This window comes from Chrysemys picta, chromosome 17 (genome assembly GCF_011386835.1).
Source record: "Chrysemys picta bellii isolate R12L10 chromosome 17, ASM1138683v2, whole genome shotgun sequence".
Lineage (NCBI taxonomy): Eukaryota > Metazoa > Chordata > Testudines > Emydidae > Chrysemys > Chrysemys picta.
In genome coordinates, this window is record NC_088807.1 from 3,069,846 (window position 1) to 3,087,470 (window position 17,625).

Below are 17,625 nucleotides of genomic sequence, written 5' to 3' on the forward strand. Positions count from 1 at the left end.
CGGGGACCCCAGCCGGCTCGTCGCCCCGTCCGCCGGCCGCCCCACCTGGGACAAGTCTCGCCCCCGCAGCCCCTCTCCACCACGTGTCTCCGGCGGCCCACACCCCCGGGCTGCGCCGCCCACCCAGGCCAGAGCCATCCCTGGCTGCTACCTGCACGCAGCCCGAGCCATGCCCAGCTAGCCCCCGGCAGCCTCAGCAACTTTTCCTTCCCCTCCCATGCTCCTGGTAGATGCCCGACCCTCCTCCCTCCATCTCCCCTCCACACATCCCTCCTCCTAACCTCCTCCCTCCATCCCCCTCACATCCCACGCAGCACTGCACGCTGGTGTCCGGCAGCCTCCCTCCAGCTCTTGCGCAGCGCCATACAGCTGATCAGGGAGGGGAATGCGGGCTGCGTGCTTGGGGAAGAGGCGGGGCCAGGGTGGGGATTTGGGGAGGGATCCAATGGGGGAAGGAGGGGGCGGAGTTGAGGGGGGGCGTGAGCGCTGGAGCGGAGGGCAAATGTGCAAATATCGGGACAGTCCCGATAAAATCGGAACGTCTGGTCACCCTACTTCTCATAGAGATGGTGGATGTGCAGGTTTGAAGGCCTTCTGAAAAGAGGCACAAAACTAGGGTGACCAGATGTCCCGATTTTATAGGGACGGTCCTGATTTTTAGGTCTTTTTCTTATATAGGCTCCTATTACCCCCCACCCCCTGTCCTGATTTTTCACATTTGGTGTCTGGTCACCCTACACGAAACATTATGGGATGCAGATAATATTATGGGATGGAGAAAACGGCATCATTGGATGTTGAAACCATGTTCCCAGTCACCCCTACGAGAGTCATTTGCCCCTATGAGGTTTTGCAAACCCTTCCCAAAACATCTATGCCTAGGACCCTACCAAATTCATGGCCATGAAAAACACATGGACCATGAAATCTAGTATCTTTTGTCTGCTTTTACCCTAGACTATATGTTAGAAGAAAAAGGAGCAGGTTGACCCAGAGGTGGAGATAAGTACGGGCTTCTTTATTGCGAAACTTGTTCCCCTGGACCCAATTATCCAGTAAGCACTGAATTAGTTACAGCACATTCTTTTTGTTTGGGTTAGTATGTACATGCCCACATCCGTTACAACACCCCGAAAACCCTTACTAAGTAATAGAAACACCTATTCTGTTAGTAAACCCCCTCTCTCTATTGTGCACAGCATTACGCATATCACACAGGCATTTTTACCTTGAAAATATATTTTTTTGCAACAATCTGTTGCCACAAATCTCCCTGGTCAGCAATTCTCAGGGGAGGGAGGAAGGGGCCATGAGCAGTTGTCAGGGGAGGAAGAGGCCATAGGCCAGGGCTTGTTTATGTGGCTGGGAAAGGACAGGGGGAACACAAAGGTTTCCTTTAGACAACTACATTTCTTATGTAGCTGCAACACTTATTTATTCCCCACAAGCTGAAGGGGAGGGCAAGGGGTGACACTTATCTATTAAGCGAAGAAATGGTGCTTGCCTGTGACTCTACTCCCTAATACCATACCAGCACACCAGCAGTTTTCCGGGTCTCTACTTAACCCTTACATATCCCAATACTATACAGATTTCAAGGGAGAGACCAGCATTTCTCAAACTGGGGGTCCTGACCCAAGAGGGAGTTGCGGGAGGCTCGCAGGTTATTTTAGGGGGTCACGGTATTGTCACCCTTACTTCTGGGCTGTTTCGAGAGCTGGGCGGCCGTAGAGCAGCAGCTGTTGGCCAGGTGCCCGGCTCTGAAGGCAGCACCCTTCAATCCCATATCATGCCATCCTTACTTCTGCGCTGCTGCTGATGGCATCTCTGCCTTCAGAGCCAGGCTCCCGGCCAGTAGCCACTGCTCTGAAGGCAGCACCCTGCCACCAGCAGCACAGAAGTAAGGGTAGCAGTACCACAACCCCCCTACAATAACCTTGTGATCCCCCAAAACTCCTTCTTGGGTCGGACCCTACAATTACAACACTGTGAAATTTCAGATTTAAATAGCTGAAATCATGAAATGTATGATTTTTAAAATCCCATGATTGTGAAATTGACCAAAATGGACCATGAATTTGGTAGGGCCCTACCTATGCCACAGGGTGTTGAGTTGCACACTGGGATAGCTACCCACGGTGCACTGCTCTCCACATCAGTGCAAGTGCTGCTAGTGAGGACGTGCACCACTAACACAAGGAATGTAGTGTGGATATGCAAAAGTGATTTAATTACTGCAGTGACTGTACATTGACTTAACTTAGGTCAACTTCATTTTGCAGTGTAAATATCTCCTGAAATTCCGAGGAATTGAACTTCTGTTCCAGGGAGGAAAAACTGAAGTTCAGGTGGAGCTGTTCTATTTACAGAGAGATCTGTTACTGCACATGATGCCTCTCCTCTTATCCTAGATCTCACCTTCATCTGCCAGCTGTGAGCCTTCCATGGAACTTGCGGTGTATATTAATAATTTCCCTATCACCACCCTAAGAACTTATCACGCCAGGCCCCTTGCCAGATGTTAACGAACCCTTCCGGATTCGAGGAGCAGACACCTTCCTTTGGGGACCCTAAGATAAGAGGTTGGAGCTCCCTGAACGCAGTGGCCCTTGGGGCTTTGCACATGCTCCATTGTCACACAGAATGTACGGACTCCAGGCTGTATGAGGAGCTACAGCCCCACTCCTAGTCCAGCTCCTCTTGGCCCTGCTGGTACAAAGGCTCAGAGCCGGGCACCGGCTCCTCCTCCTTCCCTTGCAGCCATTTCCCATTAGCTAGTTAGCTCTCGGAGGAGGAAGGGAATTATTAGTGTTCAATGTTAAAATCCCTGCAGATGCTGAAACAAAGCCTGGTCCCAACAGTGCTGGTTTGACTCAAGCCAATGAGGGGCTCCAATCTGGAGTATGGGGTGTTGTCAAGGCTGCTTCCCCACTCTGAACTTTAGGGTACAAATGTGGGGACCTGCATGAAAACTTCTAAGCTTAACTACCAGCTTAGATCTGGTCCGCTGCCACCACTCCCAAAGTGCTAATTCCCTTCCCTGGGTAGCCTTGAGAGACTCTTCACCAATTCCCTGGTGAATACAGATCCAAACCCCTTGGATCTTAAAACAAGGAGAAATTAACCATCCCCCTCCTTTCTTCCACCAACTCCTGGTGGATCAAGATCCAACCCCCTTGGATCTAAAAACAAGGAAAAATCAATCAGGTTCTTAAAAAGAAGGCTTTTAATTAAAGAAAAAGGTAAAAATCATCTCTGTAAAATCAGGATGGAAAATAACTTTACAGGGTAATCAAACTTAAAGAGCTCAGAGGACCCCCCTCTAGCCTTAGGTTCAAAGTTACAGCAAACAGAGATAAACACTCTAGCAAAAAGGTACATTTACAAGTTGAGAAAACAAAGATAAAAACTAACACTCCTTGCCTGGCTGTTTACTTACAAGTTTGAAATATGAGAGGCTTGTTCAGAAAGATGTGGAGAGCCTGGATTGATGTCTGGTCCCTCTCAGTCCCAAGAGCGAACAACCCCCAAAACAAAGAGCACAAACAAAAGCCTTTCCCCCACCAAGATTTGAAAGTATCTTGTCCCCTTATTGGTCCTTTGGGTCAGGTGTCAGCCAGGTAACCCTTTACAGGTAAAAGGCTTTTGGAGTCTCTGGTCAGGAGGGATTTTATAGTACTGTACACAGGAGGGCTGTTACCCTTCCCTTTATAGTTATGACAGGTGTATTTCTGGGAAGTGCCCAGACATAGTAACTATGCGGGCTTCCAAGTATAATAGGGCATCTCCTGATGAGCATGTTCCTGTTCTGGGCTATGTATGGGACCATGGCTCCATAAATCTTTGTCTATAGAGCACGTTCCACAACCATCCTGCACCTGCTCGGACAGTAATTAGATCTTTCCTTGCTGGTGTCTCTATGTATCTTGTGTCTGGCTTCAGGAGCCAGGAAAGGAAAGGGTAGCCCACGCCACTGAGAATAACTTTTAGTATTGAACTTCATCTATGTTAATGGGCCAGGCCAGAAAAAATGTCCCTGCTTGCATCATTTCTAACAGTCCTGTGTTGCTAGAGATGTGAGCATCACGCACCTTCCCTGACCAGACAATGCTAATGTCATGGAAATGTCCCTGATGTTCCACCATAACCATGGAAATCTTCCCCTTTTTGTTCTTGTATTCAGTGGCAAACTGGGAGAAGGACAGAATCAGGATATGCATCTCGTGAATCACCCCACCACAATTCAGGAATCCCTCTGTGATTTCCTGCACACTTCCAGAGTCACAATCCTGGGGAGCAGGATGCACTTACTGGCCTTACATCCACTTGGATGACAACAGCTCCCATCATCGATTTTCCAATTGATTGTCCACTGACTGACAGCAATCCAGGGTTGCAAGCTTCCAGTGCGCAATACCCATCCATTTCTCCACTGTCAAAGCGGCTCTCAATCTGGTGTCTGTGCCGGAGGGCTGGGGCGAGCTCGATAGACAATGCCAGGAACGTGGCTTCCTCATCCAGAAGTTCTGCAGCCACTGCTGGTCATCCCAGGTTTGCATCATGATCCCATCCCACCACTCAGTGCTCAGTTCATAAGCCCAGAAGAGTCACATAAGGAAGAGCACATTATGGGACATAACAGTGGGAGTGGTCATTTAAGAAAAGGCAAGAAAACAGCAGATTATGGGATATACGCTCTCACAAGTCGCTGAGAGGAGCACTAGTTTCCCACAATGCACTGTAAAATGTCCTACAAGCCAGTGCACCAGATGGTGACGCGGGGCACACTGGGAAGCTTTTGTATCTTTTGCTGACACAACCTCTCACTAGGACGACGTGCCGGCAGAGGCAGCCAAGTGTGCATGTTCTCTCAGGAAACAGCAATGGTGGCTGAAGTATGCCAGAACAAAGGCAGCCGGTAAATCCTCCTAATTTAGACATGGCCTAGGTGAGAACAGCGAGGGGGCTCACAGTGATAAATACTCTTTTCTCCCATCCTCCCCTTCACTGTAAAGTGTCCCTGATTTTCATCCTAAAAGGGGGACTGGAGGGAGAGAGGAGAGGGCGTCCGCCTCCCTTTTCTTACCACTTCCCCCTGTCACCTCCAACCACAGCATCCCAGTTTCTCTCTTTGAAAATACAAGGGGAAGCGATTGCTACCTGTAGCCCCACTATTTACTTTGAGCATCGGCCGCCATTGGACACAGCAATTCCTGGGTTCTTAGTTCTGTAAGAATCAGAGATTTGTTACTAAAGGGCCAATTGGCACCATCTCAGCAGTGTCGGGGAGAGATAGGGCTTCCAGACACTAGACCCCCTGGGTTTGCAGGCACCAGGATGAGATTCCTTGTAACACGGACATGCAGATTCCTGCCAACAAAAGTGGGTGGAATCCAGAGGCAAGAGCAACTGCAGAATTGGATGTGGAGGCTCCACCTCTTAGGAGCCACGACTGTATATAAGGTGCTACCTGTGCCCTGGACTGTCAACTGACAGCAGCTCCTTCACTGCACAGGAAGAATGACAGCTCCAGTGGCTCTCGTTTCTGTTACCAATGTGGTGAGTACTGATCCTCTCTCCACTCAGGGCTCCTGCAGGTGCTGCTGCCCAAGGCCAGCCAGAGACAGGGACAGGAATAAAGTAAAGGGATGCAGGGCAGCACTGGTGGGTCTGCGAAGCGGTCATGCAAAGAAACTTTTACTACAAGCTTCATTAAGAAAAGAAGTATCAGCACTGTTTGTACTGACAAATTTCAGAGTTGCAGACTATGCCAGGGATGTTGTGTGTGTGGTGTCACCTAGTTCTGTGATTTGCTTCAGCAGAGAACGTTTTGTTTTCACACACTGCCCTTAGAGGAACGTGACAAGCACGTTTCTAAATCTGAAAAATGATTCGCCTCTGATAGGGGAAGTTAAATCTCAAATTCATGTTAATCCTTTGTCTACTGCTTTTTTCCCCGTGGCATCTGCACTGCACCTGTCATGTTACTGGAGGTTATTCACAACAATCGGGAGGCCTGATTGCAGCATGTGTAGGTGCACCCAAACTACCTTTGATCGACCTGCTGTACTAAAACTAGCCATGTAGCCTTGGTGGCAGGGTCTAGCCACCTGAGTACAATCCCGCCCACACCCGCCTAGGTACATACTTGGAGGCTAGCCCGTGCCGCTGCCCGTGCCACCGTGACTACACTTCTGTTTGTTGTGAGCTATCTTAATCACAGCTCAGGTACATCTAAACATGCTGTCCCGATTTATAGATTCTGAGGCCAGGAGGACCATTGTGATGATCTAGTTTGATCTCCTGTATAACACAGGCCAGAAAACGTCCCCAACATAATTCCCAGAGCAGATCTTTTAGAAAAACTTCCCAGCTTGATTTAAACATTGTCAGTGATGGAGAATCCACCATGACTCACAATCCTCCATGATTGCAGTGTACACTTACCCTTTGTGAGATGAGGATGTGGGAAGGTTTCAGAAACCCCAGTGTCATGCTGCTGGCACGGGAGTGTTCAGCAGCTGCCACATCCAGCCCGGTGGAGTCAGGTGGGTGTGGGGTTCTCAGAGATCTTGTCAGATCTGCTTTACTTTGATCCACATGGGCTGTGAGGGGTGTGACTTGTCAGTGCTGCAAACCTCTCCTCATCACATGTCTCTCTCTCTCCCAGGGGATTCCTTCCAACATTGCTGTTGCTGGGGGCTTTCTGCTAGGGATGTTGGTGAATATCCGTGGCTCCGTGCCAAAGGACAGCCAGAGGTACCCGACACAAGGATTTCTTCTCATATTTACAAGGTTTTCACCCATGAGGGTTTAGGAAAAGGCAGCTCTGAAAAATAAAAAAACCCAATGCCCCTCAATGAAACACCCTCTTTCCTCTCCCCCTTTATCTGCTGTGTAGATACAGTGTAAGCCCCCTCTCTCAAAAGCACGGCTCCCCTTTACACTGTCCCACTTGCGGGAGAAATCCCGGGCCATCAGCCTTAGAGAGGAGTGTGACAGATGTGGCAATAGCCTTAAAAAAACATATTGCATGAAGTTTATATATTGTGGGCCAGCACAGTCTGTAACTTCTCTATGGGAGAGATGTGACAGTTTTTGCAACTCCACGCAGTATCTTTGGGGTCGCTTGTTTTAAGTGAATGGCTTATGTATAATTATGTACAGCTCCTTCGGGAACTAAAAACGAGGTGGTGATTAAGGCAAATCAGCCAGGCTGCAAACCCCCCTCCCCTCCAAAAGGTACAACTTCCTGGGGAGACTCCCATATACTAGTTCAAAGTAGATTCTCCGGAGAGCAACAGACAAAGAAAGGCCTTTGGGACAAAGTGCCTGAGTTTAAACTAACTGGGGCCTTCCTTCTGAGCCAGCAAATGGACAGGACTTTCTGTCTGAGGGGTTGGGGGGACCCTTGCGTAAGCATTGCAAGGGCTTGACATGCTAGGGCCCCACAAGACTGATGGTGGCCTCTGGTGAGCTGTCAGCGTGCATGTAGGAATGTTTATTGTTTTTAATGTGTTTTCTCTGTAAAGCTTTTCCCTGAAGAATACATGTGCTTGCTTAGAAGAAGCTGTGTGGCAACTCACAGCTGCAGGCAATACACTGAGCATAGGCTCTGGGGAGACAGCAAAGCACGGACACTCGCCTGCTTAGGCAGTCTGGCTTGCTGGGGATATCATAGTGTAAATCCAGGGAGCTGTGCAGCCTAAAAACCACAGTCAGGAGGGAGACACATGCAGGTCTCTGCACAAGAGAGGTGACAGCTGGGAGCCAGAAACCTTTAAGTGGGTGCCCTCAAGGGACTGTGGATGGAGAATACAGGTGCTGCTACCCTGAAATTGTGACATGGAGGAACTGCAGCACAGACAGGCTAAGTGACAGGCTCAAGGACACAGGAAGTCTGCGGCAAAGCAGGGAATTGAACCCAGATCTGCCAACTCCTTGGCCCCTAGATATTGCCATAATAAACATGATTAATAGCAATTATAATCCCCACCCACTTTAAAATCAGCATTTCTGCCACTTCAGCACCTCCTGCTGGTCTCACTGATGATCAGGGCTGGCTCCAGGCACCAGCTTGGCAAGCAGGTGTTTGGGGTGGCCACTCCGGATAGGGGCGGCAGGTCCAGCTATTCAGTGGCAATTTGGCAGACGGTCCCTCACTCCCGCTCGGAGTGAAGGACCTTCTGCCGAATTGCCACCGCAGATCGCGATCGCGGCATTTTTTTTTTTTTTTGGCTGCTTGCGGCAGCCAAAACCCTGGAGCCAGCCCTGCTGGTGATGCACCATTGCAGACTGAAAACAAGCCACCCAGACCAGGCCCTGAAACCCTAGCTTGGCTGGCTGGCAGTAGATGTTCAAAGGAGGACGTTATTTCCCTGACACCAGAACCTGGTGGGAACTGCTTCTTGGTCTCTGGCTCCGTGTGGCCCCATTGGAACACGAGACAGTGGCTCAGCGGCCAGCAATATGGGGAAACACAGAAATCCAGCATGAGGTTAGACATACCACGGTCTAATCCATTCCCCAGGTTATATTAAGGATGGGGGCAGGAGGGGGGAAGGAGCTGCTCTTCCCCAAAGCCTCACAGGCCACTTGGTCATTACTTTCCTATTCCTCCTGTCCAGGTTTGATGTGAACTTTCGCTGTGGCGGGGACAGAAAGAATGAAATCGCCTTTCACTTTAAAGCTCTCTTCCAAGAGGACAGGAACAGCGTCGTTTTCAACAGCTTGCTGAACAAAGAGTGGGGCCAAGAGGAAGAGAGATGTTCTAGCCCTTTACGCAAAGGGACGAGCTTCCTGCTGCAGTTTGTCATTACTGAAAACGGCTACAAGGTAAGGGATGTAAACAGTGCCGAGCTGGGAGCTGCAGCTGTGTCTAACCTAGGTTTCAGAGGACGAGGAGGATTGTTGAACTGCCTTAATCAGGGAAAGTGTCAATTTTAAAATAGCAACGACCTGTCTCCTTTGAGAATGTTTTGGGTGGGTGCGCCCGGCATGAACACAGGTACCCCTCCTTCCCGAGCAATCCATTTCCTGGTTGGAGACAGCAGGAATTCTCTTGACTCCCAGGCACCATCCATTCGTGCCCCCAGACCCCAGTCCCTGTTGGTTCTGTAGGCAGGGTGGTATGAACACCCGGTCCTTGCTTCTGTTCCATCTCCTGCCAGCCTGGGTGAGCAACAGCTAGAGTGGGTGAATATGGTGGGAACGAACCCCTGGCTCTGCATTCCCCCTGTTCCGTGCTGATGATTGATTTACTGATTCCACTCTGCAAACATCCATTGACCTACCTACGATGGCAAGGAACCTCCGACCAACCCCCAAAGAAACGTTGTGCTATGGCCTGGCCGAGATTCACTGTTTCTAACGCTCCCCTTTACTCACCAGGTGATTGTGAACAACAAGCGCTTCTATGAGTACTCTCATCGTATCCCGATCGAGCAAGTGAAATTCCTCCAGGTGACTGGGGCTGTGGAGGTGCAGCAAATTGAGATCTTCAAAGACAGCAACACCAGCAGCTCTACATCCCCTGAATCCAAATAGAGTGATTCTGGCAGTGATGTAGGTGGCACCCACAATAAGCAGGTAGTCGCAGGAAACTTGTCTAGGTGAGGTGACCACTGAGCAGACGTAGTCAGGTTGCTGGGGGTTGAGGATTTGCCAACAAACAGGCCATTCTGCTCTCCCCACCTCCAACTGGGGCACTTTCTGAATCTGATAAAATAAAAACAATGGTGTGTGTTGATTTTAAATCAGTCTATAGAATCAGGGAAGCGTTATTCCAAATACAATAAATTCTGCTGTGGCAAATGCAGTCACGCCTGTTGTTATTGTGAGTAATGGTAATTTATTCATGGCTTCTAAAGCAAGTCCAGGAGCAATAGGCTAGTGTGTGGCCCAGGGAATACAGCTCAGGGACTGCGGACACCTGGGTTCAATTCCCAGTTCTGGGAGACAGTCTGATCTAATGGCTGGATCAGGAGGCCTCGGATTCTCCTAGGTTCTATTCCCATCTCTGGGGAGTGACTGAGAGGGCCATGGGGTTGCACAGGTATCAATGAGAGCTTCATTTGCCCTGCAGAAACTTTACCTCTTATTAGAGACACAGAAAAGAAGGGAAAACAGTTAAAGCCTTTGGCATGTAAAGTATTAAATAAGGCTTTCATTTTATTTTCATTTCATTTCCGTTCGGCACAGTTCTCAGGAGCAAACACACCTTTAGATGGTACTAACGATCCTTGTTGGGGAAAAGAGAAGCAGTTAGTTGAGATGGGCTGGAGCTGTTGTCATTACTGTTGTTGTTAAAGTCCAATCCCACTTCCTACAAGGCAAATACACAAGGGAGGGGAGAGAAAAGAAAAGCAAAGTCATAAAATGCAGCTTCTGTCCCTGGTGTTGTCTCTTACTTGCCACCTCGCTGCTGAAAAACACAGGCATGGCACATGCTCTGAACAGCCACTCTGAACTGGTACCAGCATCAGGCTGTTTAGGGCATTTCTTTTAGCTGCCTCTCTGGTCACAGGCTTACAGCAGTGTCCCAAAATACGCAGTATTGGCCAGCTACGCCACGTTCTTATTAGACAGAAGGCAAAAGGAGCAGGGCTGGCACCAGCCGAGCAAGCTCGTGCTTGGTGCGGCAGATGCCAAAGGGCGGCATTCCGTCTAATTTTTTTTTTTTTTGCGCTTCACTGCTTTGGCCGCCCCTGCAGGTTTTTTCTTTTTGGTTTGCTGCTCCCGCCCTGTAGGGGGCGGAGGAGGGGAGCACCCTGTAGCAAGCCCGGCAGGGCAGCCCGCGTCCTTCCCTGCCTGCCGACCGGAGTGGTGCGGAGCCCTCCCGGCAGGCGGTGCAGCGGGAGGGGCCGCGTGGCAAGTGCCCCGCATAAGGAAGCCCTGGCCGCCCCCCTTCTCTCTCCCCCCCGCCCCCCGCTAGCCGGGGTGCGCACCCCGCTGCCTGGTGTCTGCAGGGCCGGGAGTCCCCCTGCACCCACGCTCCCGTCGCCCCGCAGGTATTTTTGTTTTTGTTTTTTTTGTTTTTTCTTTCCTTTGCCGCTCCAGCAGGCCGGCCAGTTTGTTCCCCCCTCTTCTCGCCGCTCCGGCCGGGGGCAGGTTCGTTTCCCGCCCCCCTTCGACGCTCCGACTGGGGGCAGGTTTGTTTTCCTCCTCCCCTCCTCCCCCCCTTGCTGCTCCGGCCGGCCGGGCGTTTTTTGCTTGGGGCGGCAAAAAAAGCCAGAGCCGGCCCTGAAAAGGAGAGGGCTAGCAGCAGTGCGGGGTGGGGAGGGAAAGGAGGGTAGAGAGGCTCTGCCTGGCCCCAGGCCCTCACAAGGGTAGTGAGGGGTGGATCTGTTTACCTTCAATCTCACCTTTACTTGCAAGCTGTGATCCTGCCATAGAACTCTCTGTGCATGATAATAATTCACTCGTCCACACCCCAAGCACCTACATGCCACAGCCCTAATGCCAAATGTTAACAAAACAACAGCAGGGATGCCTGCAACTGGAGGCTCCTGAGATGCAAGGCCAGAGCTCCCTCAAAGCAGTGGCCTGTGGGGTTCCCTTGTGGAATCGAACAGTCAGACTCCACGCTGCACAGGGAGCCACAGCCCCACTCCTGCTGCAGCTCCTCTTGCACTGACTGGCAGGAAGACTCAGAACAAGGCAGCTCCTCCCCCTCCCCCGTACTCATTTCCCCCTTTAGCTAGTTGGCTCTGGGCTGTGAGGAGTTGATCAATGCACATAGGATGACCAGATGTCCCGATTTTATAGGGACGGTCCCGATATTTGGGGCTTTTTCTTATATAGGCTCCTATTACCCCCCGCCCCCTGTCCCGATTTTTCACACTTGCTGTCTGGTCACCCTAAATGCACATGCCGTTCCAAAGCTGGTTCTGGACAGCTATCTCTGGGCCTTACACCGCTCCATCACCGTAGCACCTGAGCAGCTCCCAATAGTTAATCTGTTTAACCCCACAACCCCGCAGTGAGGCAGGGCAGTGCTAATATCCCCTTTGTACCGATGGGAAACTCAGGCACAGAGAGGCTCTGTGACTTGCCCAGGGTCATTCAGAGCACCAGGCAATTGAACCCAGGACTCTATCTAGTGTCCTAATAGCTGGATTGTCCTTCCTCTTCCAGAGCTGATCCCCAATATCCCATCCCCAGCCGCGTTTCAGGCTCCTACTCACGTTTCACTCAGGTTGACCCTGCTGTTGTCAAGCCTGCCTCTTGCCTCTACCTCAGTGATAAAGATCCCCCACTAGGAATGGGGCTGGTGATTCCATTGATGATGTATGACTCTGACTCCATTTCCCCAACAGGGGTAATGGGAGCAAGAAACTGAGTCAACCAAATCTGCTTGTGAAACTAGGACACGTGGAAGCAGGCTGGGACGTGAGTAGGAGCCATTTTTAAAGGTATTACCACAGCCCTCCTTAATTCATTCCTGAAATCTGTACAACCTCCCCCCAGTTGCTGATCTCTCCCTCTTCTTCCCCCAAAGTGTCTTCGGTAAAACAAAGTGTTTCTTTGTATCAAATTTAAATTTGCTGCCATTCTAATTTCATTGAATGTCTCCCTGTTCTTGTCTTATGAGAGAGAATAGGAGCATTCCATTTACCTTCTCTAAACCTTTCATTCCATGGTATGCATCTCACCTGTCAACTCTTAATTTCCTCTCTAAATTTTAATCTTAATCTTTCCAATTTCTCTTTATATGGAAATCTTTCCTGGCTCCTAATAGTCCCCTAATAATAACCTTTCCTTTGTCACCTTCCTACAGATTCACTGTGCTAGGGGTTCTGTACAGACACTGTGAAAAAATGGTCTTTGGCCCAAAGAGTTTAAAAGATCAGTAACTGGATGCAGATTACTGATACGAGTTTGACATTCCTCAGGAATGGTTTACTCTATATTTTTCCGTGTCAGAAATAAATTTGCTGTGCTTCAGGACCCTCTGGTGGGCCAGATGGTTCATCTCAGTCAGTAATTTGCCCAAGTGCTTGTTGCAGCTGGCTGGTGTAACACACTGGTAAAGCGTGCGTGTCTGTGTGTCATAGTCCCCCTCTAGTGGCCGGAAGCCTCATGTTCTGGAACTTAATACAAGGAGCAGAAGGCCCTGTTGTGCAGGAGCAACCTTAACCCCACCTTAGGGTATGTCTACACTACGAAATTAGTTCGAATTTATAGAAGTCGGTTTTATTGAAATCGGTTGTATACAGCCGATTGTGTGTGTCCCCACATAAAATGCTCTAGGTGCTCTAGTCGGCGGACCGCGTCCACAGTACGAGGCTAGCGTCGACTTCCGGAGCATTGCACTATGGGTAGCTATCCCACAGCTATCCCACAGTTCCCGCAGTCTCCGCCGCCCCTTGGAATTCTGGGTTGAGATCCCAATGCCCGGATGATGCAAAACAGTGTCGCAGGCGGTTCTGGGTACATGTCGTCAGGCCCCTCCCCCCCCGTCACAGCAACGGCAGACAATAGATTCGCGCCTTTTTACCTGGGTTACCTGTGCAGACAACATACCACGGCAAGCATGGAGCCCGCTCAGCTCAGCTGAGCTCACCGTCACCATATGTCCTCTGGGTGCCGGCAGACGTGGGACGGCATTGCTACACAGCAGCAGCTGCTAACTGCCTTTTGGCGGTAGATGGTGTAGCATGAGTAATAGCCGTGGGGCTGGCAGCCATAGGGCTGCATTGCACCAGCCCCTTGCCCTTTGGTAGGCAATGGTATATTATGACTGGTACCCATCGTCGTCGTACTGGAGTGACTGTCAATCATGGCCACCTGGGCAGACATGCTACTGTTTCGATGATGATGGCTACCAGTCGTAGTATACTATTTTCTGCCAATTGCCCAGTATTGTCTGCTAAGCACCCAGAAGAGGCCGAGGGCGATGCTGGGTGCTGGCGGACGTGGGGCTGGCAGACGTGGGGCTGCATTGCTACACAGCAGCAGCCCCTTGCCTTTTGGCAGACGATGGTATATTATGATTGGTATCCGTCGTCATCATACTGCAGAGGCTATCACTCATGCTGCACCATCGGCTGCCAGCTTAAGATGTAAAAAATAGATTTGTTCTGTATTCATTTGCTTCCCCTTCCTCCGTGAAATCAACGGCCTGCTAAGCCCAGGGTTTTCAGTTTAATCTTTGGGGGGACCATTCTGTGTGACAGTTGTTTGTGTTTCTCCCTGATGCACAGCCACGTTTCTTGATTTTAATTCCCTGTTCCTGTACCTGTACGCCATGTCGTCACTCGGCCCTCCCTCCCTCCCGCCCTCCCTACTTCTCCTGATCCATCAGATACTAGTTTCGCGCCTTTTTTCTGACCAGGCGCCATAGCTAGCACTGGGATCATGGAGCCCGCTCAGATCACCGCGGCAATTATGAGCACTATGAACACCACGCGCATTGTCCTGGAGTATATGCAGAGCCAGGACATGCCAAGGCGAAACCCGGACCACCCGAGGAGGCGATTGCAGCGCGGCGAAGAGAGTGATGAGGAAATTGACATAGACATAGACTTCTCACAAGGCACAGGCCCCAGCAATGTGGAAATCATGGTGTCACTGGGGCAGGTTCATGCCGTGGAACGCCGATTCTGGGCCTGGGAAACAAGCACAGACTGGTGGGACTGCATCTTGCTGCAGGTATGGGACGATTCCCAGTGGCTGCGAAACTTTCGCATGCGTAAGGGCACTTTCATGGAACTTTGTGACTTGCTTTCCCCTGCCCTGAAACGCCAGGATACCAAGATGAGAGCAGCCCTCACAGTTGAGAAGCGAGTGGTGATAGCCCTGTGGAAGCTTGCAACGCCAGACAGCTACCGGTCAGTCGGGAATCAATTTGGAGTGGGCAAATCTACGGTGGGGGCTGCTGTGATCCAATTTGCCAGGGCAATGAAAGACCTGGTGATATCAAGGGTAGTGACTCTGGGCAACGTGCAGTCAATAGTGGATGGTTTTGCTGAAATGGGATTCCCAAACTGTGGCGGGGCCATAGACGGAACCCATATCCCTATCTTGTCACCGGAGCACCAAGCCACCGACTACGTAAACCGCAAGGGGTACTTTTCAATGCTGCTGCAAGCCCTGGTGGATCACAAGGGACGTTTCACCAACATCAACGTGGGATGGCCGGGAAAGGTACATGATGCTCGCGTCTTCAGGAACTCTGCTCTGTTTCGAAAGCTGGAGGAAGGGACTTTCTTCCCGGACCAGAAAGTAACCGTTGGGGATGTTGAAATGCCTATCGTGATCCTTGGGGACCCAGCCTACCCCTTAATGCCATGGCTCATGAAGCCGTACACAGGCAGCCTGGACAGGAGTCAGGACCTGTTCAACTACAGGCTGAGCAAGGGCCGAATGGTGGTGGAATGTGCATTTGGACGTTTAAAAGCACGCTGGCGCAGCTTACTGACTTGCTCAGACCTCAGCGAAAAGAATATCCCCATTGTTATTGCTGCTTGCTGTGCGCTCCACAATATCTGTGAGAGTAAGGGGGAGACCTTTATGGCAGGGTGGGAGGTTGAGGCAACTCGCCTGGCCGCTGATTACGCGCAGCCAGACACCAGGGCGGTTAGAGGAGCACAGCAGGGCGCGGTGCGCATCAGAGAAGCTTTGAAAACGAGTTTTGTGACTGGCCAGGCTACTGTGTGAAACTTCTGTTTGTTTCTCCTTGATGAACCCTCCAAACCCCCCCCGACCCGGTTCACTCTACTTCCCTGTAAACCAACCACCCCACCCCACCCTCCCCTCCCCAATTCGAGCACCGCTTGCAGAGGCAATAAAGTCATTGTTTTTTCACATTCATGCATTCTTTATTAGTTCCTCACAGAAGTAGGGGGATAATTGCCAAGGTAGCCTGGGATGGGTGGGGGAGGAGGGATGGAAAAGGACACACTGCATTTTAAAACTTTAAGTCTTATTGAAGGCCAGCCTTCTGATGCTTGGGCGATCATCTGGGGTGGAGTGACTGGGTGGACGGAGGCCCCCCCACCGTGTTCTTGGGCGTCTTGGTGAGGAGGCTATGGAACTTGGGGAGGAGGGCTGTTGGTTAAACAGGGGCTGTAGCGGCGGTCTCTGCTCCTGCTGCCTTTCCTGCAGCTCAACCATATGCTCGAGCATATCAGTTTGATGCTCCAGCAGACGGAGCATTGACTCTTGCCGTCTGTCTGCAAGCTGACGCCACCTATCGTCTTCAGCCCGCCACTTGCTCTTTTCATCCCGCCATTCAGCCCGCCACCTCTCCTCTCGTTCATATTGTGCTTTTCTCATGTCCGACATTGACTGCCTCCACGCATTCTGCTGTGCTCTATCAGCGTGGGAGGACATCTGCAGCTCCGTGAACATATCGTCCCTCGTCCTACGTTTTCTCTTTCTAATGTTCACTAGCCTCTGCGAAGGAGAAACATTTGCAGCTGGTGGAGGAGAAGGGAGAGGTGGTTAAAAAAGACACATTTTAGAGAACAATGGGTACACTCTTTCATTACAAGGTCGCATATTTCGGCTTGCAGGCAGCCATGGTAGGCCACAGTGTTTTGGCTTTTTTAACCTTCTTAACATGCGGGAAAGGTTGCAAACAGCAGCGCATTTCCCATATCAAGGATGAATTGGGTTGTCCATTTAAAATGGGTTTTCAATGTAAAAGGAGGGGCTGCGGTTTCCCGGTTAACATGCGGCACAAACCCAAGTAAACCACCCCCCCACACACACACACACGATTCTCTGGGATGATCACTTCACCCCTCCCCTCCACCGCGTGGTTAACAGCGGGGAACATTTCTGTTCAGAAGAGCAGGAACGGGCGCCTCTGAATGTCCCCTTAATAAAATCACCCCATTTCAACCAGGTGACCGTGAATGATATCACTCTCCTGAGGATAACAAAGAGAGATAAGGAATGGATATTGTCTGCATGCCAGCAAACACCGGGACCGTACGCTGCCATGCTTTGTTATGCAATGATTCCAGACTACGTGCTACTGGCCTGGCGTGGTAAAGTGTCCTACCATGGCGGACGGGAGCAGGCAGCCCTCCCCAGAAACCTTTTGCAAACGCTTTGGGAGTACATAAAGGAGAGCTTTCTGGAGATGTCCCTGGAGGATTTCCGCTCCATCCCCATACACGTTAACAGACTTTTCCAGTAGATGTACTGGCCGCGATTGCCAGGGCAAATTAATCATTAAACACGCTTGCTTTTAAACCATGTGTAATGTTTACAAATATTTACAAAGGTACACTCACCAGAGGTCTCCTGTGTGCCCTGAGGGTCTTGGGTGAGTTCGGGGGTTACTGGTTCCAGGTCCAGGGTCACAAACATATCCTGGCTGTTGGGGAAACCGGTTTCTCCGCTTCCTTGCTGCTGTGAGCTACCTACAGTACCTCCATCCTCATCTTCCTCGTTCCCCGAACCGTCTTCCCTGTGTGTTTCTCCAGTGAGAGAGTCATAGCACACGGTTGGGGTAGTGGTGGCTGCACCCCCTAGGATCGCATGCAGCTCCGCGTAGAAGCGGCAAGTTTGCGGCTCTGCCCCGGACCTTCTGTTTGCTTCTCTGGCTTTGTGGTAAGCTTGCCGTAGCTCCTTAATTTTCACGCGGCACTGCTGTGTGTCCCTGTTATGGCC

General features: G+C 50.8%; 2 protein-coding genes and 1 long non-coding RNA gene across 4 annotated transcripts in view; 2 read left to right on the forward strand and 1 right to left on the reverse strand.

The window, feature by feature from the left end:
* Positions 1-5,423: 5,423 nt before the first annotated feature.
* LOC135976291 (galectin-4-like) lies at positions 5,424-9,546 on the forward strand. Its single transcript, XM_065571327.1, has 4 exons — positions 5,424-5,559; positions 6,671-6,759; positions 8,628-8,835; positions 9,391-9,546. Exons 1-4 carry the CDS (start codon positions 5,521-5,523, stop codon positions 9,544-9,546), a joined length of 492 nt encoding a protein of 163 aa, XP_065427399.1. The 5' UTR covers positions 5,424-5,520.
* LOC122174069 (uncharacterized) lies at positions 5,559-11,639 on the reverse strand. Of its 2 annotated transcripts, none has more exons than XR_010593453.1 (4): positions 11,364-11,639; positions 10,220-10,324; positions 9,388-9,717; positions 5,559-6,829 (listed from the first exon to the last, which is right to left on the reverse strand). It is a non-coding gene; the product is annotated as an uncharacterized LOC122174069 (long non-coding RNA). The 2 variants fall into 2 exon arrangements; XR_010593452.1 differs by having other exon boundaries at positions 11,352-11,639.
* Positions 11,640-17,060: 5,421 nt separating this feature from the next.
* Positions 17,061-17,625, forward strand: part of LOC101945460 (calpain-12) — a 43,979-nt gene continuing 43,414 nt past the window's right edge. The window contains exon 1 of the mRNA XM_065570845.1: positions 17,061-17,565. The gene's annotated coding sequence lies outside the window, so the exon portion shown is untranslated. The remainder of the gene's footprint in view (positions 17,566-17,625) is intronic.